Genomic DNA, 25,288 nt, shown 5'->3' with positions numbered 1-25,288 from the left:
GAGAAGGATAAGGCAGCAGGTGCATGGGATCACCACCTGCAAGTTCCCCTCCAAGCCACACACCATGGATAAAAATGCTGGAACTCCCTCCCTAATCATATACACCACATGCATTGCAGTGATTCAAGGCGGCAGCTCACCACCTTCTCAAAGGCAATTAGGGATGGGCAATAAATGCTGGCCTTGCCAGCAATGTTCATATTCCCAGAATGGAGTAAAAAGAAAAAAAAATAATGTGGGGCTCTCTGGAAGCCTGGGCCACAACAAGATGAACAAAACATCAGCAGTGGAGTAAGTTTTATTGAATTGACACTTCCTTCATATCTGAAGTAGAAGCTACAGTAATCAGAGACGGACATTTACTGGCAAACACAACTTCATTCCTTTTCTTCAAACCAACTACGGATTCTACAACTGTGATAAATCAGATTTGGACCATGACGACTCGTGTCAAACTCTTCTTTGCTGTTCAATTCTTCTTGCCATACCACCACTGGTCCACTGCAGAGAGAGAAATAGTGTTATAAAATAGCTTCATTCAGGACAATCTACGTTAATAAAGCAACTGCATTCTGGGTCACTGGGTTGAGTTCATTGAGTCATTGCAGCAGCTTTTTCAGGAGCAGAGAGTGAGCGAGTGAGCAGCTGGGAAGGTCAGTTTGAAAGTAAATTTAATTTCCTTTTGTTTTTCGGCGGAGGCCAGGGGGCTGCTGGGTAAGTAAAACACTATATATTTGGGCGGTTTCTGAACCCGAGACACCACACTTGTCGTGTCTCCCACCCGCCCTCCTCCTCCTCTAACCAAAAATAAAAGGACTCGGTGGGGTGTTTATAAGGTAAGGCTTTTTCGATTTCTCTGGTTTTATTGTGATTGGTAAAAACTTTTCGTTCCTTTTTCATTTAACTAAGTTAAGCTTAAGATTAAAAATGGCAGGAGATCTCAGACCCGTGTCATGCTCCTCTTGCTCAATGTGGGAGCTCAGAGACACGGCTGATGTCCCTGACTCCTTCACGTGCAGGAAGTGTGTCCAACTGCAGCTCTTGTTAGACCGCATGACGGCTCTCGAGCTGCGGATGGACTCACTTTGGAGCATGCGCGATGCGGAGGAGGTCGTGGATAGCACGTTTAGTGAATTGGTCACACCGCAGATTAGGATTGCTGAGGGAGAAAGGGAATGGGTGACCAAAAGGCAGAGAAAGAGCAGGAAGGCAGCGCAGGAGTCCCCTGCGGTCATCTCCCTCCAAAACAAGTATACCGTTTTGGATACTGTTGAGGGAGATGGCTCACCAGGGGAAGGCAGCAGTAGCCAGGTCCATGGCACCGTGGCTGGCGCTGCTGTTCAGAAGGGCGGGAAAAAGAGTGGAAGGGCTATAGTCGTAGGGGATTCGATTGTAAGGGGAGTAGATAGGCGGTTCTGTGGTCGAAAACGAGGCTCCCGAATGGTATGTTGCCTCCCAGGTGCACGGGTCAGGGATGTCTCAGATCGGCTGCAGAACATTCTAAAGGGGGAGGGTGAACAGCCAGTTGTCATTGTACACATAGGCACTAATGATATAGGTAAAAAACTGGATGAGGTCCTACAAGCAGAGTTTAGGGAGTTAGGAGCCAAGTTAAAAAGTAGGACCTCAGAGGTAGTAATCTCAGGATTACTACCAGTGCCACGTGATAGTCAGAGTAAAAATGAAAGAATAGTCAGGATGAATGCGTGGCTTGAGAGATGGTGCAGGAAGGAGGGGTTCAGATTTTTGGGACATTGGGACCGGTTCTGGGGGAGGTGGGACTATTACAAATTGGACGGTCTACACCTGGGCCGGACTGGAACCAATGTCCTTGGAGGTGCTTTTGCTAACGCTGTTGGGGAGGGTTTAAACTAATGCGGCAGGGGGATGGGAACCAATTGAGGTCAGTTGACAGTAAGGAGGTAGTAACAAAAGCCTGTAAGGAACTAGATAATGAAGTCAGTGTGACTAAGGGGAAGAACAGGCAGGGAGCAGATGATGAATATAAAAGGGACTGGTGGTCTGAGGTGCATTTGTTTTAATGCAAGAAGTGTAGTAGGTAAGGCAGATGAACTTAGGGCTTGGATTAGTACCTGGGAGTATGATATTATTGCTATTACTGAGACTTGGTTGAGGGAAGGGCATGATTGGCAACTAAATATCCCAGGATATCGATGCTTCAGGTGGGATAGAGAGGGAGGTAAAAGGGGTGGAGGAGTTGCATTACTGGTCAAAGAGGATATCACAGCTGTGCTGAAGGAGGGCACTATGGAGGACTCGAGCAGTGAGGCAATATGGACAGAACTCAGAAATAGGAAGGGTGCGGTAACAATGTTGGGGCTGTACTACAGGCCTCCCAACAGTGAGCGTGAGATAGAGGTACAAATATGTAAACAGATTATGGAAAGATGTAGGAGCAACAGGGTGGTGGTGATAGGAGATTTTAATTTTCCCAACATTGACTGGGATTCGCTTAGTGTTAGAGGTCCAGATGGAGCAGAATTTGTAAGGAGCATCCAGGAAGGTTTTCTAGAGCAGTATGTAAATAGTCCAACTCGGGAAGGGGCCATACTGGACCTGGTGTTGGGGAATGAGCCCGGCCAGGTTGTTGAAGTTTCAGTAGGGGACTACTTTGGGAATAGTGATCACAATTCCGTAAGCTTTAAAATAATCATGGACAAAGACGAGAGTGGTCCTAAAGGAAGAGTGCTAAATTGGGGGAAGGCCAACTATACCAAAATTCGGCAGGAGTTGGGAAATGTAGATTGGGAGCAGCTGTTTGAAGGTAAATCCACATGTGATATGTGGGAGGCTTTTAAAGAGAGGTTGATTAGCATGCAGGAGAGACATGTTCCTGTGAAAATGAGGGATAGAAATGGCAAGATTAGGGAACCATGGATGACAGGTGAAATTGAGAGACTAGCTAAGAGGAAAAAGGAAGCATACATAAGGTGTAGGCGGCTGATGAAAGACGAAGCTTTGAAAGAATATCGGGAATGTAGGACCAATCTGAAACGAGGAATTAAGAGGGCTAAAAGGGGTCATGAAATATCTTTAGCAAACAGGGTTAAGGAAAATCCCAAAGCCTTTTATTCATATATAAGGAGAAAGAGGGTAACTAGAGAAAGGATTGGCCCACTAAAGGACAAAGGAGGAATGTTATGCTTGGACTCAGAGAAAATGGGTGAGATTCTAAACGAGTACTTTGCATCGGTATTCACCGAGGAGAGGGACATGACAGATGTTGAGGTTAGGAACAGATGTTTGATTACTCTAGGTCAAGTCGGCATAAGGAGGGAGGAAGTGTTGGGTATTCTAAAGGGCATTAAGGTGGACAAGTCCCCAGGTCCGGATGGGATCTATCCCAGGTTACTGCGGGAAGCGAGAGAGGAAATAGCTGGGGCCTCAACAGATATCTTTGCAGCATCCTTAAACACGGGTGAGGTCCCGGAGGACTGGAGAATTGCTAATGTTGTCCCCTTGTTTAAGAAGGGTAGCAGGGATAATCCAGGTAATTATAGACCGGTGAGCCTGACGTCAGTGGTAGGGAAGCTGCTGGAGAAGATACTGAGGGATAGGATCTATTCCCATTTGGAAGAAAATGGGCTCATCAGTGATAGGCAACATGGTTTTGTGCAGGGAAGGTCATGTCTTACCAACTTAATAGAATTCTTTGAGGAAGTGACAAAGTTGATTGATGAGGGAAGGGCTGTCGATGTCATATACATGGACTTCAGTAAGGCGTTTGATAAGGTTCCCCATGGCAGGCTGATGGAGAAAGTGAAGGCGCTTGGGGTCCAAGGTGTACTACCTAGATGGATAAAGAACTGGCTGGGCAACAGGAGACAGAGAGTAGCAGTAGAGGGGAGTTTCTCAAAATGGAGACGTGTGACCAGTGGTGTTCCACAGGGATCCGTGCTGGGACCACTGTTGTTTGTGATATACATTAATGATTTGGAGGAAAGTATAGGTGGACTGATTAGCAAGTTTGCAGACGACACTAAGATTGGTGGAGTAGCAGATAGTGAAGGGGACTGTCAGAGAATACAGCAGAATATATAGATTGGAGAGTTGGGCAGAGAAATGGCAGATGGAGTTCAATCAGGGCAAATGCGAGGTGATGCATTTTGGAAGATCCAATTCAAGAGTGAACTATACAGTAAATGGAAAAGTCCTGGGGAAAATTGATGTCCAGAGAGATTTGGGTGTTCAGGTCCACTGTTCCCTGAAGGTGGCAACGCAGGTCAATAGAGTGGTCAAGAAGGCATACGGCATGCTTTCCTTCATCGGACGGGGCATTGAGTACAAGAGTTGGCAGGTCATGTTACAGTTGTATAGGACTTTGGTTCGGCCACATTTGGAATACTGCGTACAGTTCTGGTCGCCACATTATCAAAAGGATGTGGATGCTTTGGAGAGGGTGCAGAGGAGGTTCACCAGGATGTTGCCTGGTATGGAGGGCGCTAGCTATGAAGAGAGGTTGAGTAGATTAGGATTATTTTCATTAGAAAGACGGAGGTTGAGGGGGGACCTGATTGAGGTGTACAAAATCATGAGAGATATGGACAGGGTGGACAGCAAGAGGCTTTTTCCCCAGAGTGGGGGTTTCAATTACTAGAGGACACGAGTTCAAAGTGAAAGGGGAAATGTTTAGGGGGGATATGCGTGGAAAGTTCTTTACGCAGAGGGTGGTGGGCACCTGGAACGCGTTGCCAGCGGAGGTGGTAGACACGGGCACGATGGAGTCTTTTAAGATGTATCTAGACAGATACATGAATGGGCAGGAAGAAAAGAGATACAGAACCTTAGAAAATAGGCGACATGTTTAGAGAGAGGATCTGGATCGGCGCAGGCTTGGAGGGCTGAAGGGCGTGTTCCTGTGCTGTAATTATCTTTGTTCTTTGTTATGGCTCAAGGAAACCATTCAGTCCAGAGCTCATGCTGGCTCTTTATTGAGCAATCCAATTAGTCACATTCCCCTGCTCTATTCCTGTAGCCCTGCAAGTTTCTTTCCCTCAAGTGCCCATCCAATTTTCTTTTGAAATCATTTACTGTCTCTGCTTCCACCACCCTCATATTTAGCGAGCTCCAGGTCATTACTACTCACTGCGTAAAGAAGTTCTTCCTCATATTCCCCCTGCATCTCTTGCCCAAAACATTAAAACGGTGTCCCCTAGCCCTTGTCCACCAGCTTTTCTTTCTCTACCATACCTAAAACTCTCAATCTTGTACACCTCTATCAAATCTCTCCTCAACCTTCTCTGCTCCAAGGAGAAAAAACCCAGCTTCTCCAATCTTTTAGTTAAAATCTCTCATTCTGCTAAACCTCTCCCCCACCCTCTCAAGGACACACACATCCTTCCTAAAGAATGATGATCAGAACTGGATGTAATACTCGAGTTGTGGCCTAACCAGAGCTTTATAAACATTCAACATAACCTCCCTGCTTTTGTACTCAATACCTCTATTCATGAAGCCCAGGATCCCATCTGCTTTGCAAACTAATCTCTCAATATGCCCTGCCACCTTCAACGATCTATGGACATGAACCCCCAGGTCCCTCTGTCTCTGCACAATCTTTAGAACAGTGCTATTATGTCTATATTGCCTCTTCCTATCCCTTCTGCCAAAATGCATCACTTCACACTTCTCTATTAAATTCCATTCTCCTAGCCTCGGTCCTGTGGCAGTCAACTTGCATCATCCTCAATGTTTGCCACACCTCCAAGTTTGGCATCATTGGCAATTTTTGAAACTTTACTCTGTATTCCAATATCCAAGTCATTTATATACATCAAAAAAGTTCTCATGGGAAACACCACTGCCTACCATTCTCCAGTCTGAAAAATAACCTTTACCACTGTGTTCTATCCTTAAGCCAATTTTTTTTATTCAAGGTGACGCTGAGCCTTAATTTTGTTAACCAGCCTTTTATGTGGTACTTTGTCTAACACTTTTAAAATCCATGGAGCCAACCTCCATTGCTTTCTCTTCACCAACCTTCTGTTATTTAATCAAAAAATTCAATTAGATTAGACAAGCACAATCTGCTCTTTACAAATCCATGCTGGCTATCCTTAAATTAATTCAAACCTTTTCAAATGCTCGATTTTTCTCCAATTATTGTTTCTAAAACTTTACCCACCACTGATGCTAAACTGACTGGCTTTAGTGACTAGGAATGTCCTTACATCCTGTTTTGAATAAGGGTGCCACATTTGCCACTCTCCAATCCTTCGGCACCATAACCACATCTAGGACCCTTCCACTATCTCCACCACCACTTCCTTTAGCAACCTGGGATACAAGCCATCCAAGATCAGGCGACTTATCCACTCTTTCCAGTACATCCTTCCTATTAATTTTCACTTCATCATTACCTCTACTCTCTCCATGTCAACCGATATTTTGTCAGCATCTTCCTCCTCAGGTCAACACCAATACAAAGTACTCTAACTATTCTAGCCTTGCCCTGTGCCTCCAACCACTTTGTCCCTAATACCACACACTGTGCCTCTTGCTACACACCTATTTACATGCTGGGAGATGATTTTTGGGTTCGCTTTCATGTTAAATGCCATTCTATTTCCATATACTCTTTGCCAGTCGTATTCTCTTCACCTTCCCTCTCAACCTACTGGATTTGGCCTCATTCTCGCTTGAAGAATACACCTGACATCCATTATACGCCTTTTTTAAAATCACATTCTCTACCTCCCTCGTCATCGAAGAGGCCCTGGCTTTGGTTCTCCTACCTTTTGCTCTTGTTGTAATGTACCCAGCTTGTACCTGAAATATCTTAAACATCATCCATTGTTCTGTTTTTTCTGTCAGTCTTTGGTCCCATTTTACCCTGGCTAGATCCCTTTTCATCCCATTGACGTTAGCCCTCTTCCAATATAGAAGTTCTACTTTAGAATGTTTCTTGCTCTTCTCCATAACTAATCTAAACCTTATGATAGGATGATCCCTGTCACCCAGTGCTCTCCCACATACAGTTGGCCCACCTCATTTCCCAGCACCAGCAATACCTCCTTCCCAGTTAGAAGTCAAGGAAGCTCTCGAACAGATTTCCTCCCCTCCTTTCCCTTTTCGCTACTGTTTATCCCAACCAATTAAAGTCTCCCAATATCACCATTCTATACTTAGAATCATAGAATGGTTACAGCAGGGCATCTTTTGGCCCACTGTGTCCGGACAGTGTCTCTGCAAGACTAACTCACTTAGTCCCACTGCCCCACCTGTTCTCCCGTAGTCGTGCAAATTTAGTCTCTTCAGATGATTATTCAGTGATCTTTTGAAGGCCTCAACTGAATCTGCCACCACCACACTCTCAGGAAGTGCATTCCAGACCCTAACCACTTGCTGCATAAAAAAGTTTTTCATGTTGCGGTTGCTTTTTTTTTTGCCAATCACCTTAAATCAGCGTTCTCTGGTTGTTGATCCTTCTGCCAATGGGAACAGTTTCTCCCCATCTACTCTGGCCAGAATCCTCAATTTTAAGCACGTCCATCAAATCTCCTCTTAATCTTCTCTTCTCCAATCTAACATAACTGAAGTTCCTCATCCCTAGAACAGTTCTTGCGAATCTTTTCTGCAGCCTCTTGAATGCCTCAACATCCTTCCTAAAGTTTGGTGCCCAGAACTGGACTCAATACTACAGTTGGGGCCAAACTAGCGTTTTATATAGATTTATTAATCTTCCCTGCTTTTGTACTCTATGCCCCTATTTATAAAACCCAGGATCCTGCAATCTTTGCAGGGCGGCACAGTGGCTAGCACCGCAGCCTCACAGCTCCAGGGACCCGGGTTCAATTCTGGGTACTGCCTGTGTGTAGTTTACAAGTTCTCCCAGTGACCGCGTGGGTTTTCGCCGGGTGCTCCGGTTTCCTCCCACCGCCAAAGACTTGCAGGTGATAGGTAAGTTGGCCATTGTAAATTGCCCCCTAGTGCAGGTAGGTGGTAGGGAATATGGGATTACTGTAGGGTTAGTATAAATGGATGGTTGGTCGGCACAGACTCGGTGGGCCGAAGGGCCTGTTTCAGTGCTGTATCTCTAAATAAGTAAATAAACTGCTTTCTCAAGCTGCCCTGCCACTTTCAATAATTTATGCACATATACTCCCAGGTCCCTCTGCTCCTGCACCCACTTTCGAATTGTACCCTTTATTTTATATTGGCTCTCCTCATTCTTCCTACCAAAATGGATCACTTCACACTTCTCTGCATTAAATTTCATGTCACATGTCTGCCCACTCTACAAGCTTGTCTATGTCCTCTTGAAGTTTATCACTATTCTCCTGAAACTGTGCCCTGTGGACCCAAGTCTATGTCATTAATACATAAAGAAAACCCCACCTTCCTCCAGTCCAAAGAACTGTTCATCACTATTCTATTTTCAGTCATTCAGCTAATTTTGTATTATGTTACTACCGTCCCATTTATTCCAAGAGTTCTAACTTTCTTGGCAAGCCTGTTATGTGGCACTTTATCAAATGCCTTTTGGAAGCCCATGTACACCACTGCATTACCCTAATCTCATCAAAAAACTCAAAGAAGTTGGTTAAATATGATATGCTCTTAACAAATCAGTGTTGGCTTTCTTTAATTTATCCACATTTGTCCAAGTCACCATTACTTTTGAAGTTTTTGCACATTCTGGTTTCCCTGCAGATTTGCTCCTCTATTTCACTATAGAATACCTCAGTACTGTGATCATCCCCATTTTGCTTCTCAACTCTAACCAAATGGATTCTGTCCTTGCCCCCTCAAGGTCATCCTCACTTTCCAACACTACAATGCCTTCCCTAATCAGTACTGCCACCCCACCTCCCTTTTATCTTTCTCTATCTTTTCTAAACACACTGCATCCGTTCCTGGCAGTCCTTCTTAGTATGCTCCTATCTAATATGGTACTACTTACGTCTCTTGTCCTAACACTTATCATTTTATGCACCCTTACCCATCTTTTCTACTGCTATATGCTGGCGCCCATCCCCCCTGCCAATTCAGTTTAAACCCTCTCTAACCACTCTAGTGAACTTCCTCGCGAGGACATTGGTCCCAGTCTTGAGGTGCAAACCGTCCCTTTTTCAAAGGTGTCTCCTGCCCCAGACCTAGTCCCAATGTCTCGAGAATCTGAAGCCCTCCCCCTCTGCACCATGCCTCAAGCCACACATTGATCCTCCCTATTTTCCCATTTTCATTCTCAAAATGCAGATTGCTACATTTCAACTCGTACTTTATAACTTCCTCCCCAGTTAATCTATGTTTACAATCTCAGTGTAGAAGAGTACACCAAAGGCAACAGCTAACAGTACAGCATCAGTATATATAAGCCCAAGTAGGAGCGAGAGAGAGAGTGCGCGCGAAAGAGAGCGACAGACAGACACAGCCGGACGGCGGGGGAAGGGAGTGGAGACACACAGCCGGCGGGGCAAGGGTTGAGGGACAGACTGCTGGCAGGGGAGGGGGTGAGGGACAGTCAGACAGGCAGGGGGCCTTGGCTTCACTATTCCTTTTGTTTTTCATCTCTCCTGTGAGCTCCTTTCAACTGACGTAAGCTAACCGTTCAGGTGTGGGACGCGTGAGGAGAGGTAGAATAGGGGATCTGAGGAGACAGAACACAACCAGTAAGCAGAGGGTTAGAATAGGACGCAAGGGAGGAGTGTGGTAACATGGGACATGAGAGAGGAAGGAGGGACTATGGGACATGTTCAGAGAGAAGTGACGTGAATTGGGATGTATGAGAGTAGAAGTATAATGTGACCTGTTGCAGGAAAGGTGGATTGGTACCAGAGAGAAGTGGAAGTAGAGTGGGACCCGAGGAGGAAAATAGGACTAGTGGGAAGAGAACAATGTTTCCTCTAAGATGCTCATGTGGCAATTTGGAATGTACAGCGCATTGAAATAAACAGGCCACTCACACCTTTGTGAAAGTTCAGTGACTTCCAAAATGTAAGCTGCCCATGGATAGAAAGATATTGCTAAGAATTTGCAACCTGCCTAGTTCAAATAAAATTTAGAGGGAACACTGGTGATAAGTAAAATTTTCACCGCAAAAGTGCCAGACAATGACCATCTCCAACAAGAGGCTAACCACCTCCCCTGGACATTGAATGACATTACCATTGTTGAATTTCCCCTACAAGCAACATGTTGGGGGTTACCATTGACCTGAAATATAAATACTGAGGCTACAAGAGGAAGTCAGACACTGGGTGTTCTGCTGCAAGTGACGCCACAAAGCCTTTGCGCAATCTACATCTAGCTGACCAGCAGCATGTGCAATGGATAAAAAGTATTTGCATATATAGAGGTACAAGGCACATCTGATGTCAGAATTGCACCAGGAGTCCTGTTCTGGTGCAAGAACTAAAGAAACAGAGTGGGGAACAGTGGAAAGTAGAAGGCTCACCATGTCTGCTCCAAATTCTGTTATACTAGCAGAATTTTCTAAGCACTGGGTGATAACATGGCCAGGAGCAACCTCTACCCCATGGAGGCATAAATACAAGTTAGGAAAACTCTTACCATCCACTGGGACTGAACCACCCGCTCCAAACGCTGGCATCTGAAAAAAACAAGTTCAGAAATGTTTAATCAGAAACAGGTGGGAGTGCTATAACAATTCAGAATGATACAGCAGGAGGAGACTGCCGCTTAGTCCTGCTCTTTGAAAGAGCTATCCAGTTAGTCCCACTATCCTACGCTTCCCCACAGCCCTTTAATTTTTTCCTTTTCAAGTATTTATCCTTTTGAAAGTTATTATTGAGTCTGCTTCCACAACCCACCCTTTCAGGAAATGTATTCCAGATCACAACTCGCTGCATAAAAACACTCCCATTAGTTCTTCAGACAACTATCTTTCATCTGTGTTCTCTGGTTACTGATCTTCCTGCCACAGGAAATAGTTTCTCTTTATTTACTCTATTTTGCTTTTATCATGGTCATGATTTTGAATTCCTTTATCAGATCGCCCCTTTATCCTTCTCTGGTCTAAAGAGAAACTCCCCTGCTTCACTAGTCTCTCCAAGTAACTGAAGTCCTGCACCCCTGGTACCACTCTAATAAATCCACTCTGCACCCCTCTGAGACCCTCCTAAAGTACAGTACCCAGAGTTGAATACAATACTCCAGTTGAGACCTAACCAATGATAGAAACATAGAAAAATAGGAGTAGGCCATTCGGCCCTTTGAGCCTGTTCCGCCATGCAATACGATCACGGTTGATCATCCAAACTCAGTAACCTGTTCCTGCTTTCGCCCTGTATCCTTTGATCCCATTAGCCCCATGAGCTATGTCTAACTCTTGAATATATTTAATGATTTGGCCGCAACTGCTTTCTGCGGTAGAGAATTCCACAGGTTCACCACTCTCTGCGTGAGGAAATATCTCATCTCAGTCCTAAATGTTTTACCCCTTAACCTTAGACTGTGACCCCTCGCCCTGGACTCCCCCACCATCGGGAACATCCTTCCTGCATCCAGCCTGTCCAGTCCTGTTAGAATTTTGTAGGTTTCTATAAGATCCTCTCTCATTCTTCTAAACTCTAGCAAATACAAGCCTAATCGACCCAATCTCTCTTCATATGTCAGTCCTGCCATCTCAGGAATCAGTCTGGTGAACCTTCGCTGCAGACCCTAAATAGCAAGAACATCCTTCCTCAGATAAGGAGACCAAAACTGCACACAGTACTCCAGATGTGGTCTCACCAAGGCCATGCATAATTGCAGCAAGACATTCTTGCTCCTGTACTCAAATCCTCTCACTAAGAAGGCCAACATACCATTTGCCTTCTTAACTGCCTGCTGCACCTGCATGTTTACTTTCAGCAACTGGTGCACAAGGACACCCAGGTCTCCCTGCACCTCCCCCTTTCCCAATCTATCGCCGTTCAGATAATAATCTGCCTGTTTTTGCCACCAAAGTGGATAACCTTACATTTATCCACATTATACTGCATCTGCCATGTATTTGCTCACTTATTCAACCTGTCCAAGTCACACTGGTGCTTCTCTGCATCCTCCTCACGGCTCACACTCCCAACCAGCTTTGTATCGTCTGCAAACTTGGATATATTGCATTTAATTCCCTCATCTATATCATTAATATATATTGTGAATAGCTGGGGCCCTAGCACTGACCCTTGCGGTACCCCACTAGTCACTGCCTGCCACTCGGAAAAAGACCAGTTTATACCTACTCGGTTTCCTGTCTATCCATGTCAGTACCTTACCCCCAATCTCATGTGCTTTAATTGTGCATGCCAATTCCTTATATGGGACCTTATAGAAAGCCTAGTGAAAGTCCAAACACACCACATCCACTGGTTTTCCTTTATCTATTCTACTAGTTAAATCTACTGGAATTTTTTGAGGATGTGTCAAGTATGATTTCCCTTTTGTAAATCTATGCTGACTTTGTCCGGTCATTGTTTTCCAAGTGCTCTGCTATTACATCTTTTATAACGGACTTTAGCATTTTCCCCCACCACTGATGTTAGGCTAACCGGTCTATAATTCCCTGTTTTCTCTCTGCCTCCTTTTTTACATTAGCTACCCCCCAATCCGTTGAAACAGTTCCAGAGTCTATAGAATTTTGAAAAATGACCAGCAATGCATCTACTATTTCTAGGGCCACTTCCTTAAGTACTCTGGGATGTAGATTATCAGGCTTTGGGGATTTATCAGCCTTCAATGCCATCAAATTTCCCTAACACTATTTCCCTACTAATAATGATTTCATACAGTTCCTTCTCACTGGACCCAATGTCCCCCAACAGTTCTGGGAGGTTATTTGTATCCTCCTTTCTGAAGACAGAACCAAAGTATGTATTTAACTGGTCTGTCATTTCTTTGTTCCCCATTATAAATTCCCCCGTTTCTGACTGTAAGGGACCCACATTTGTCTTCACTAATCTTTTTCTCTTCACATATCTATAGAAGCTTTTACAGTCAGTTTTTAAGTTCTTTGCAAGCTTACTCTCATACACTATTTTCCCCTTCTTAAACAATCCCTTTGTCCTCCTTTGCTGAATTCTAAACTGCTCCCAATCCTCAGGTTTACTGCTTGTTCTGGCCATTTTATACTTCTCCTCCTTGGATCGAATACTATCACTAATTTCTTTTGTAGGCCATGGCTGAGCCACCCTTCCTGTTTTATTTTTGCGCCAGACAGGAATGAACAATTGTTGTAATTCATCCATGCGCTCTTTAAATGCTAGCTATTGCCTATCCACTGTCAACCCTTTAAGGAAGGTTCCCCAATCTACCATAACCAACTCGCGCCTCATACCTTCATAGTTTTCTTTATTTAGATTCAGGACCCTAGTCTCGGAATCAACACTCTCACTCTCCATCTTCATGAAGAATTCTATCATGTTATGGTTACTCTTCCCCAAGGGACCCCGCACAAGATTGTTAATTAATCCTCTCTCATTACAATACCCAGTCTAGGATGGTTTACAAAGGTTCAGCATAACTTCCTGCCTTTTGTATTGTATGTCCTTCCAATTTTAAAGGCTTGCATCTGTACAGCCTTAGATTTCTTTGTTCCCATACCCACTTTAAAATTGTATTGTTTAGTTTGTACTGCCTCTCCACATTCTTCCTACCAAAATGCAGGATAATGGATAGACAGCAGGGCAGTGGGATTAGTTTTGGATTGTTTTAAACAGCAGTACAAACAAAATGGTAATGTAGTGGTTATGACCCTGGACTAGCAATCGACAGGTTGTCAAATGCAACAAACCCAACTGGTTCACGAATGCTCTTCAGGATGGAGAACCTGCTGTCTTTACCTGGGCTGCACGTGACTCCATTCCTACACTATGTGGTTTACCCTTAATGTTGTCAGGACAGCTAGAGATGGTCTTGCTGCCACATCACGAAGACAGAATGTGATAATTTTCTACTAAAATGAGTACATGTGGCTAGAAGAGTGGCAACGCTCCAATGTGTATTAGACAACATTGCGGTAGTGACATTAAACCAGTGACACTGTAGCTGAAACACACTTTGTAATTAGTGAAATCGCCCACTATCCCAACTTTTCGCTCTTAAGGGAGCATTCCATTGCTAATATGTGGCTGCATAATAAATACAGGAACAACCAGCCAACTTCATCGCAACCAATGAGGAGCTGCCCTCCATTGCAGTAACCATCAGAATTTTCCCCAGCTTGGCTTTCCCAAAATACCTATGCAAACAAAAAAAAAAACCACCATTCATACAGCACTTTCCATGTTCTTTTGATGTACCAAAGCCCCACACAGCTAATAAATTATTTTTGAAGAGCAATTGCAATTACTATGTAGGGAGATGTGGCAGTCAATGCATTTGCTAGAAAATGCCACAAACAGAAATAAGATAAATGAGACAGAGATATAGATGCATAGATAGATAGCGAGAGATAGACTGATGGAGATATAGATAACATGACAGATTCATAAAGCATAAAAACAGAAAGAGCTGGAAACACTCAACAGGTCAACTGGCATCTGGGGAGAGTCGGGAAGGGTAAGCACAGTGATGTTACTGGATTAGTAGTCCAGAGACCTGGACTAATGCTACAGAGACACCAGTGCAAATACTACCATTTAATAAATAACAAATTCAATTAATTAAATACAAACATACAAATTAGGAGCAGGAGTAGGCCACTTGGCCCCTTGAGTCTGCTCCACCATTCAACAAGATCATGGATAATCTGATTGTCACCTCAACTCCACATTCCCGTCTACCCTGATAACCTTTCAGTCCCTTGCTCATCAAGAATCTACCTTTGCCTTAAAAATATTCTAAGACTGCTTCCACCGCCTTTTGAGGAAGAGAATTCAAAAGACTCACGACAGAGAAAATATTTCTCCTTATCTCGTTCTTAAATGGCGAGACCTAGTTCTGGATTCTCCCACAAGAGGAAACATCCTTTCCTCATCTACCATGTCAAGACCCCTCAGGGTCTCATATGTTTCAATCACGTCACCTCTTACTCATCTAAACTCCAAACCTAGCCTGTCCAACCTTTCCTCAGAGGACCTGCAAAACACTGCAGATGCTGGAAATCTGAAACAAAAACAAAAAGTGCTGGAAATACTCAACAGGTCTGTGACCTTTCATCAGACCTTTGCTTCTCTCTCCACAGATGCTGCCAGACCTGCTGAGTATTGCAAGCACTTTGTTTTCATTCCAGGTGTCAGTCTAGTAAACCTTCTCTGAATTAATCAATACTGCACACAGTACTCCAGATGTGGTCTCACCAATGCCCTATATAACTGAAGCATAACCTCCCTATTTTTGTATTCAATTACCCTCTCAATAAAGGATAAACATACTATTAGCTTTCCTAATTACTTGCTGTACCTGCATACTAACTTTTTGCGATCCATGCACTTGGGACACACAGATCCCTCTGCATCTTAGAACTCTGGAATCTCACACCATTTAGATAATATGCTTCTTTATTCTTTCTGCCAAAATGGACAATTTCACATTTTCCTACATTATATTCCATTTGCCAGATCTTTGCCCATTCACTTATCTATATCCCTTTGTAGCCTCCTGACACCCTCTTCACAACTTATGTTTCTACCTATCTTTGTGTCATCAGCAAATTTAGCAAACATACCTTTGGTCCCTTCATCCCCCCCATGTCATTTATATAAATTGTAAAACGTCGCGGCCCCAGCACTGATCTCTGTGGCAGACCACTCGTTACATCTTGCCAACCAGAAAATGACCCATTTATGCCTGTTTCCTGTCAGCTGGCCAACCTTCTATCCATGCCAATGTTAACCCCTACACCATGAGCTTTTATTTTTTTTCACAATAACCTTTGATGTGACACTATCAAATGCCTTCTGGAAATCTAAGTACAGTACATCCACCGGTTCCCCTTTATCCGCAGCACACGTTAGCTCTTCAAAGAACTCCAATAAATTGGTTAAACATGATTTTCCTTCCACCAAACCATGTTGAATTTTTTTTTTTTTTTTTTAAGTGCCCTGCTATAGTGTCTTTAATAGCAGCTAACATTTCCCCATGACAGATGTTAAGCAAACTGGCCTGTAGTTTCTGGCTTTGTCTCCCTCCCTTTTTGAATACAGGACTTACATTCACTATTTTCTAACTCACTGAACATTCCCCAAATTGAGGGAATTTTGGAAAATTAGAACCGACGCATCAACTATATCACCAGTACTTCAATTTTTTAGTATTTGTGAGGACTTGTGTTTTAAAATTGTGGAAATGGATTCCTTTGGAGGACTGAAGTGATTCCATAGATGCTGGACTTTTTTTTTAATAAAAAGGTCACAGGAAGGACTTTGGGACTTTGTTTAAAAACACTCACTGGAAGTCACATATCTTCAGCTAAGTAAACAGCAGGTGCCTTCTGACTATGGGAGTTGTTTACAGAGAAGCAACAGGTCAAGATTTATGGTGGTTAAGAGATGGTTTCGGTTTGGATATTGTTTTGAGGCAATTGGGTTTGCAGCCTGCTGAGAGAAGCACCCAGTTCATCCTTTCTCCACTGCTGAAAAACCAGTGAGAGATAACTGAAACCCTGCCAGACTAATCTTTGACGTCGCCTGAAGAGAACTGCTCCAGAAAGATCCCAGTGACAACTGTTTAACATATTTGGGACGCCAGAAAAGGGACAACTAATATCATTCCATATCTTAGCCAAATACTTGTTAATTCTTCAAGGAAAAGGATCAGGTTTTTTTTTTTGTTTGGCTTTTTTTGTAAAGCGATCTCTGCATAGAAAACCTTTTTTTTCTTTAACCGGTGTGAGATTGAGCATTGGGCTAAGTTAGAAGGGAACTTCTATATTTCAATCTGGGTTAATGCTTTGCATCTTTACTGAATATGTATGACTTGTTTTATAATAAATTGATAATTTTGTTGATTAAAGAAACCTGGTTAGTGGATTTTATTCTGAAATAAAAGAGTATATAATTGGCCGCATCGGTAACTGGGTGAATATTTAAATATATGTTGTGACTTGTGGAGAAGTGGAACTAGAGTAAAAACAGTGCACTCCTCCCGCCTCGGTCATAACATATAATTGGGGGCTCATTCAGGATAACACAAAGCTGACGATCTGCAACTGCAAGTGGGGTAACAATAATTGAAATAGGGAAAAGGGAAACACCAGGTTTCTTGTGCATGAGAGTAAAGCTTACACGACTGGAATGGCTGCTTTTGATGCAACTGCAGCAGTCTGGTATAGATTATGGTTCTTTAAAGGCATGGTCTGTTGGTGAGCTGTTAAATGTGGCGGAACACTTGAAGGTACATATTAGATCAAAAGCTAGGAGACCTGAAATTCAGGGACTAGTGGCCAGACTGCTGAAGATTGAAGTGAAAGAGCCAGAGGGATGCATGGAATTTACAGTAACACTGGCACAGATTCAGTTAGACATGAGGTTAGAGCTAGAATTTCAGGACAGAAAGGGAATGAGAAATAGAGAGACAAAGGGAAGAAATAGAGACAAAGGGAAGAGAAAGAGCATTTCGGAAGCTGGAACTAGAAGGGAATTCTAATTTAAAAAGTTAGAACGAAAAAAAAGTGGCCTTGACCTGCATGAAAATTCTGGTGAGGAAAAACCTGACCCCAACCTAGGACCCAGTGGAGAGCTGTTTAAATTTGTGCAAGCCCTTCCAAAGTTGGAGGAAAGGGACAGAGGCATTTTTCAATTCTTTTGAAAAGATAGTCAGACAGATGAAGTGGCCAAAGGAAAGCTGGACAATGATCATGCAAAGCAGGTTGATGGACAGAGCTGGTGAAGTTTATGCCATACTCTCGGAGGAGGCTTCTGCAGATTAGGAGATGGCAAAAAAGGCTACTCTCACTGCTTACGAGTTAGTCCCTGAAGCATACAGGCAGAAATTTCCTAACCTCCAGAAACAGCTGTGCAGACTTATATAGAATTTGAGGGTAAAGTAAATTAATTTTGATCATTGGATGCAGGCACTAAAGGTAGAGGCCATGTATAAGACCCCAACGGAAATAATTCTTCTGGAAGAGTTTAAAAATTCACTCCCTTGGTTAGTAAGAGCCCATGTACAGAACCAGAAGGTTTCAAACAGCCAGCTGAGATCCCTGACGATTATGAGCTTGTTTACAAGCCCAAATCTTTTGTCCATCAGCCCCACAAATCAGAGGAGGATAGAAGGTGGGAGGGTGAAAGGAAGTCAAGTAGCCAAGGACAAGAAAGACTAGCTGGGATCACCACAGGATCTCCTCCTCAGGCCAGAAAGGAAGATGCTGAGGTTGGAAGTGAGGTCTTAAGTGTTTCCATTGCCACAAGGTGGGACACCTTTGTGCAGACTGCTGGAAGTTGTGGGGTAAACCCATGGGACTTATTTGGGTACACAAGGCCAATGCAGAGAAAGGGGCCCTGACTGAGAATACGAGAGATCAGGCTGTAGCTCTGACTTCAGCTGTAAAGCCAAGTACAAAAACCACTGAGTACAGGGGACGTGAACAAGATACCTGAGAGTTAGAGGGAATTCTTGTCAAAAGGAAAAGTAACTCCTTATCCCTCAAGTGAGGCAGGTAAATCTATACAGGAGCCACTCAAACTCCTTTGCTGGGGAAAGGCATAACTTTTCCACCAGAGAGTGCATTGAATGCCAAGGTTTTAGTGAATGGAATCGGCAGGGAGCATCTACCCGCACCTTTGTATCGGGTGCACCTGGAGCGTGACCTAATGTCTGGAACGGTAACCGTAGGAGTTGTCCATAGTTTGCCTGTAGACAGAGTTGACCTACTTCTGGGGAATGATTTGGCTGCAGCGAAGGTAGTAGCTTCTTCAGTGGTCATGGAAAGACCAAGTGAAGTCAAAGAGACAGAGCAGTTGCAGGAAAAGGTTCCAGGAGATTTTCCTCCATGTGTTGTGATCTGAGCAATAGCTAAACAAGTTCCATTGTCGAAGGTCAAATTGGCACCACAGATAGCTGAGTATCCGAAACTTTCTTTGGGGATTTGGATAATCTGAAGGAAATGTTCAGTAAGTCTTCTCTGATCAAGACTCAGCAAGCTGATCCAGAGTTACGTAAAGTGGCACCATCAGCTCTAACTGAAGTTGAAGCAAAGGGAGTTCCGGAAGGTACTATATTAAAAATGGCATTCTGGTGAGGAAGTGGAGACCTCCTCACAGATCTGCAGATGAAGAATGGACAGTAGTTCACTAGATAGTGGTACCACCTAAATATCGCCAGGAAATATTAAGGATAGCCCATGAAATTCCAATGGCGGGTCATGTGGGGATCCAGAAGACCCAATCATATATATGTCGACATTTTTACTAGTCAGGTCTTTACCAGGACGCGGTGCAGTTTTATAAAACATGCCATACGTGCCAGATTGCGGGAAAACCGCAACCTGCCATAAAACCGGCACCTCTAATTCCCATACCAGTTTTTGGGGAACCATTTAGTAGGATATTGGTAGACGGTGTGGGACCTTTATCAAAAACAAAATCTGGACATTAATATATACTCACCATCATGGATATGGCGACTCAGTTCCCAGAGACCATTCCCTTGAGAACAATTTCTGCTAAGGTAGTGGTAGAAAAGTTACCCCAATTCTTCACTCGATATGGATTACTGAGCGAGATTCAGTCAGATCAGGGTACCAATTTTATGTCTAAAATTTTTCAGGAAGTTAAGAGTAACCTGGGTATTACAGTTAAAGTCTTCAGCCTACCACCCACAGACACAAGGACCTTTAGAACAGTACCATCAGACCCTCAAAATGATGATCAGGGCAAACTGCCATGAATATCCCCATGATTGGGATAAAGGGATAGAATTTCTTTTGTTTGTCACTAGGGATTCACCTAATGAGTCTACTGGTTTTAGTCCTTTTGAATTAGTTTATGACATGAGATAAGAGGTCCTCTAATCAAAGAAAAGTTTTTAGAACAGATGGGTTAGGTTATATATCCGTGTTCACATGAGCCTGCAAAGTAGCTCAGGAGGACTTAAAAGCTTCCCAAACAACCATGAAGAAATGGGCAGACAAGCATGCCGAGACCCAAACATTTCAACCAATAGATGAGGTGTTAGTATTACTGCCTTTACAGGGTGAACTGCTGAAAGCATGGTTCAGTGGATCATTTGGATTAGTCAAAAGGATTGGGAAAGTAAATTATTTGATTGACACCCCAGATCGCCAGAAGAATCAGCTGTGTCACATCAATATATTGAAACAATATCACTGCCGGGAGGAGGATAAGCCAGCATAGGTATGTCAGGTAGTAGGGACAGTGAAGGATGAAAGGTATAGTGAGGAGGAGGTAGAAGGAGGCCTATACCATTCTCAAACTGAACCTCCTACTATCTGGTTAGCTAGTACTGAATTGTTAGGGAGATTAGACAATTTTCTTTCATATTTAGATGCAGAACGAGAAGACCTAACAAGGCTGCTCACAGCACTTAAAGGAGTCTGCAGGGCTAAACCAGGCTGCTCATACAACCTCAGCCATACATGTGGATGTACGAGAGGCTCTCATTAAAACAAAAAGCATCCTTATCGCTCAAGTCCAAAGAAACTGGCCCAGGTGAAAGCAGAAATCCAATACATGTTGGAAAACCACCTAATTGAACCTAGTCAAAGCAGCTGGAGTTCCCCAGTCATGTTAGTGCCCAAGCCTGATTGTTGAATTAGATATTGCATAGACTACAGAAAGGTTAATGCAGTAGTAAAGGTGGCTCCTACCCAATTCCTCACTTGGAGGACTGTATTGACAGGGTGGGCAGTGCCACGTTTCTTACAAAAATAGATTTGCTAAAGGGATACTGGCAGGTTCCTTTAACACCGAGCTAAAGAAATATCAGCCTTTGTTACACCAGATGGTCTTTTCCAATGCCAAGTGATGCCACTCAGACTAAAAAATGCCCCAGCAACTTTTCAGAGACTAAATGAACCAAGTGGTCACCAGTGTTCCTAACGGCATGGTTTACCTTGATGTGCTGGTATACAGTGGCACTTGGAAGGACCACTTGGAACAACTAGAAGCTCTATTTAGAAAATTACAGTCGGCTAATTTGGTGATGAACCTTGCCAAAAGTGAACTTGCAAAAGCATGGGTAACCTATTTAGGGTGCATAGTAGGGCAAGGACAAGTGTTGCCAAGAACAGCAAAAGTACAAGCATGGATGGAGTTCCCTGCTCCTAAGACAAAATGAGATATCATGAAGTTTTTGGGGATGTGTGGTTTTTACCAGAAGTTTGCACCAAATTTTAGCACGAAGCTGCTCCACTGATTGCTTTTTTTGTAGCAAATCCGAGATAGTGTGGTCAAGACAGTGGCAAGCATCTTTTGAAAAACTGAAAGCCATTTTGCTCAATGAACCAGTGTTGGCTGCCCCTAATTTCACTAAACCCTTCAAGGCAGCAATTGATGCCAGTGACCTGGGGATCAGTGCAGTCCTGTTACAAGAATCAGGCATAGAAAGGCAGTGGGATACTTTTCCAAAAAGCTAAATTGCCACCAAAAGAGATACTCAACAGTGGAAAAAGAAACCCTGGCTTACTAACTCTTAAGCATTTTGAAGTAGATGTGTGCCACGACTAGAGACACACTGGTATATACAGATCATAACCCTCTAGGCTTTGTGGAAAAATTCAAAAACCAGAATGTTAGACTATTTCGATGGAGTTTACTATTGCAGCCCTATCACAAAGATTATCCACATTGTGGGGAAAAAGAACGTAATTGCTGATGCTTTGTCTAGAATTAACTTTGCTTTAAGTTAGGAGTACAAAGATGGTACAAAGTAGAACTAGATCAGTTACAGGTAAAAAAAAAGTGAATGAGAATGTGTGTGAATGTGTTCTGATTTTTTCCCCCACTCTTTGTAATGAAACATTTAAAAATGGCAATTCATTCCTCCAAGGATGCAGGTATTATGAAAATACTTCCATTTTAAAAAAATTGTGGAAATGGATTCCTCTAGAGGACTGAAGCGATTCTGTAGATGCTGGACTTCAGTTTTTCTTTTTAAAAAGGTCACTGGAAGGACTTTGTTTAAAAACACACTTACTGGAAGTCACGTCTTCAGCTAAGTAAACAGCAGGTGCCTTCTGACTATGGGAGTTATCGAGAAGCAACATGTCAAGATTTATGGTGGTCATGTGTTGGTTTCAGTTTGGATATTGTTTTGAGGCAGTTGGGTTGGCAGCCTGCTGACAGGATGAGCTGGGTGCTTCTTTCTCCACCTCAGAAATCCTGAGAATCCAGTGTGTGATAGCTGAAACTCCTGATGTCGCATTTCTCCTGGAAATCCTGCCAGACTAATCCTTGACGTTGCCTGAAGAGAACTGCTCCAAAAAGATCCCAGTGACAGCGTATTTGGGATGCCAGAAAAGGGACAACTGATATTCCATATCTTGTTTTCCTTCAAGAACAAACAAGTATTTGGCCAGACTTTTTTTTTTGTTTGTCTTTTTTTGTAAAGTGATCTCTGCAGAGAAAACCTCTTTTTTTCTTTAACTGGTATGTGTGTGTGTTGGGTTAAGTTAGAAGGGAATTTTTATATTTTAATGTGTGTTAATGCTTTGCATCTTTACTGAATACATCGCGTTTTATAATAAATTGATAATTTTGTTTATTAAAGAAACCTAGTGGTGGATTTTATTCTGTAATAAAAATAGAGTATATAATTGGCCTTATCGTAACTGGGCATACATTTAAATATATGTTGCGACCTATGGAGAAGTGAAACTAGAGAAAGACAGTGCACTCCTCCCACCTCGGTCATAACACTAGTCACTTCTTTTAAGACCCTAGGATGAAGTCCATCAGGACGTGAGGACTTATCAGCTCGCAGCTCCAACAATTTGCTTAATACCACTTCCCTGCATGATTGTAATTTTCTCGTGTTCCTCCCTCCCTTCCATTTCCTGATTTACAGCTATTTTTGGGACATTACTTACATCCTCTATAGTGAAGACCAATGCAGAATACCTGTTTAATTCATCTGCCATCTCCTTATTTTCCATTGCCAATGCCCCAGATTCACTTTCTATGGGACCAACACTCATTTTATTAACTCTCTTTTTAAAATATCTATAGAAACTCTTACTATCTGTTTTTATATTTCTAGCTAGCTTTCTCTCGTACTCTAATTTTTCCCTTATTAGCTTTTAGTCATTCTTTGCTGTTTTTTATATTCTATCCAATTTTCTGCAATTAAAAAAAGCTATTCTTAGTTAGGTGACCATGAAACTACCAGATTGCAGCAAAAACTCATCTGGTTCATGAATGTCCGAGAGGGAAGGAAATCGACTGTGCTTATCCAGTTTGGCCTACATGTGACTCCAGACGCACAGTAATGTGGCTGACTCTTAAATGGCCTCTGAAATTGCCGAGCAAGCCACTCAGTGCATCAAATCGCCACAGAAAAGTTGAAGAATAAAACTGGACAAACCACCTGGCACCAGAAATGATAAAGACACACCTCACCCAGTTGCCTTCACTGACACGGAGCCAAATTCCTAGAATTACCTTCCTAAAGGCATTGTGGAAGTAAATCCACCACATGGACTCCAGCAGTTCAAGGCAGTGGCTCACTGCCACCTTCTCAAGGGCAATTAGGAATGGGCAATAAATGGGCTTGCCAGTGATGTCCATATCTCACAAATGAGTACATAAAAATAGTTAACATTTCAGGTCAATGACCGTTTATCAGAACCAAAAAAAAGTTAGTAATGTAACAGGTTTTAAGCAAGTACAGAGGCAGAGAGAAAGAAGAACAAAAGGGAAGGCATGAGATAGGGTGGAAGACAGGATAGATTAAATAAGACTAAGAGTCGGTTAAGGGATAAATATCAGCCCAGGACACTGGAGAACACTCTCCTGCTCTTCTTCAAAGTAGAACCATGACATTTGTTCTGCCTATCTGAAGGGGCAGACAGGGCCTCGATTTAATATCTCAACTGAAAGATGGAACCAGAGTGCAGCATTCCCTCAGTACTGCACTAGGATCGTCAGCCTAGATTTTTGTGCTCAAGTCTCTCAGGAGGGGCTTCAATCCACAACCTTCAGACTCAGAGGAAAGAATGCAGTCAACAGAGATTTAGATACAAGGATATAGAGATACATAGATATAGCCTTTTAGAGATGTACAGTTATATAGATCTAGATACATAAATCCCTGCCCCTCTGATGGTGAGGAACTCCCTCAGTCCTGCCCCTCTGACAGCACATGCTCCCTCAGTCCCTGCACTGGCAGTGTCAGCCTGGATGTGTCCAAATCCTTGAAGTGAGGCTTGCACCCATGACCCTTTGACTCAGGTGAGAGTGAGAGCACTGTCAGACAACTGTCCCCTAATCTGCTGAGTGCTCCAGGACATTTCAAATTGGTAAACAGAACTAAAAAATAAACTAGAAAGAGCACAGGAGTGGCCAATTGCAAGAAGAAACCAAGGCATACTTCAGCCACATGTACCCGAGACCGAACAGCTTCAACAACCCACAGCATTATCAGACAAGTGTTAAGTATACTTACTGCTTCCACAAGAGCTTTTGCATGGGCTTCAGTGCACTGGAATGGACTATGACACACTGTTGTGTTTGTGCTGAGGAGAAAAGCAAAATCTCATTTCAGTAAAACTGATGTCTGGAACAAGCAACGATCAGAACAATGTGGGTTAGAGTTTGTTTAGAAATGCACGTATTGATTAGAAATAAACATCTTGCCTCTCTTCCGCATTACTTAGTTCACGCTTGAAAAAGTGGTTGCTTTTCTATGATTGCACCTGATCGATTACATATCTGAACCAATCTGTAGCCAGCTTTAACCTGAGAAATCTTACATCGTCAATTTTTTCCACGTGGCTGCCTCTGCCGCATTGCTCCCTTCCACGAGCCCACCAAGCCAAACTTTCTCTGAAGCTCCCCCCTGCTCGACCCCTAAACTTGCATTTTTCTCTAGTTTCTCTCTATCACCCCTCATGCCCTCTCTGAACTCACTGTCCATGGGACCCACCTCCTGTTCCCTCAATCCTATTCCCACTAAACTGATCATCCAACTTCCCCTCCTCCCTGTGTTACCCAATATTGTTAATGGTTCTCTCCTCAGGTGTTGTTCCTCTCTCCTTTAAATCTGTCATTACCCCTTCCTCAAAAAAAAACCAACCCGCGACTCCACCATCCTTCCAAACTACTGTCCCATCTCTGACCTCCCTTGCCTCTTCAAAAACTTTGAGCGTGTTATTACCTCCCGAATTTTCCATCTTTCCCAGGCTGCCATGTTTGATTCCTCCAATCAG

The 25,288-nt window shown here is 43.2% G+C and overlaps 1 protein-coding gene across 1 annotated transcript in view; it reads right to left on the bottom strand.

Annotated features, from left to right (window-relative positions):
- Window positions 1-282: 282 nt before the first annotated feature.
- LOC137380899 (inorganic pyrophosphatase-like) overlaps window positions 283-25,288 on the bottom strand; it is a 52,434-nt gene continuing 27,428 nt past the window's right edge. Inside the window, exons 7-9 of the mRNA XM_068053304.1 lie at window positions 24,526-24,595; window positions 10,534-10,573; window positions 283-501 (exon numbers count right to left, since the gene is read on the bottom strand). Coding sequence (XP_067909405.1) covers window positions 470-501; window positions 10,534-10,573; window positions 24,526-24,595 — 142 coding nt within the window. The 3' untranslated portion in view covers window positions 283-469. The remainder of the gene's footprint in view (window positions 502-10,533; window positions 10,574-24,525; window positions 24,596-25,288) is intronic.

This window comes from Heterodontus francisci, chromosome 20 (genome assembly GCF_036365525.1).
Source record: "Heterodontus francisci isolate sHetFra1 chromosome 20, sHetFra1.hap1, whole genome shotgun sequence".
In the NCBI taxonomy this organism is placed as follows: Eukaryota; Metazoa; Chordata; class Chondrichthyes; order Heterodontiformes; family Heterodontidae; genus Heterodontus; species Heterodontus francisci.
The sequence above is the reverse complement of the archived record's forward strand: the minus strand, read 5'-3'. Positions and strand labels throughout refer to the sequence as shown.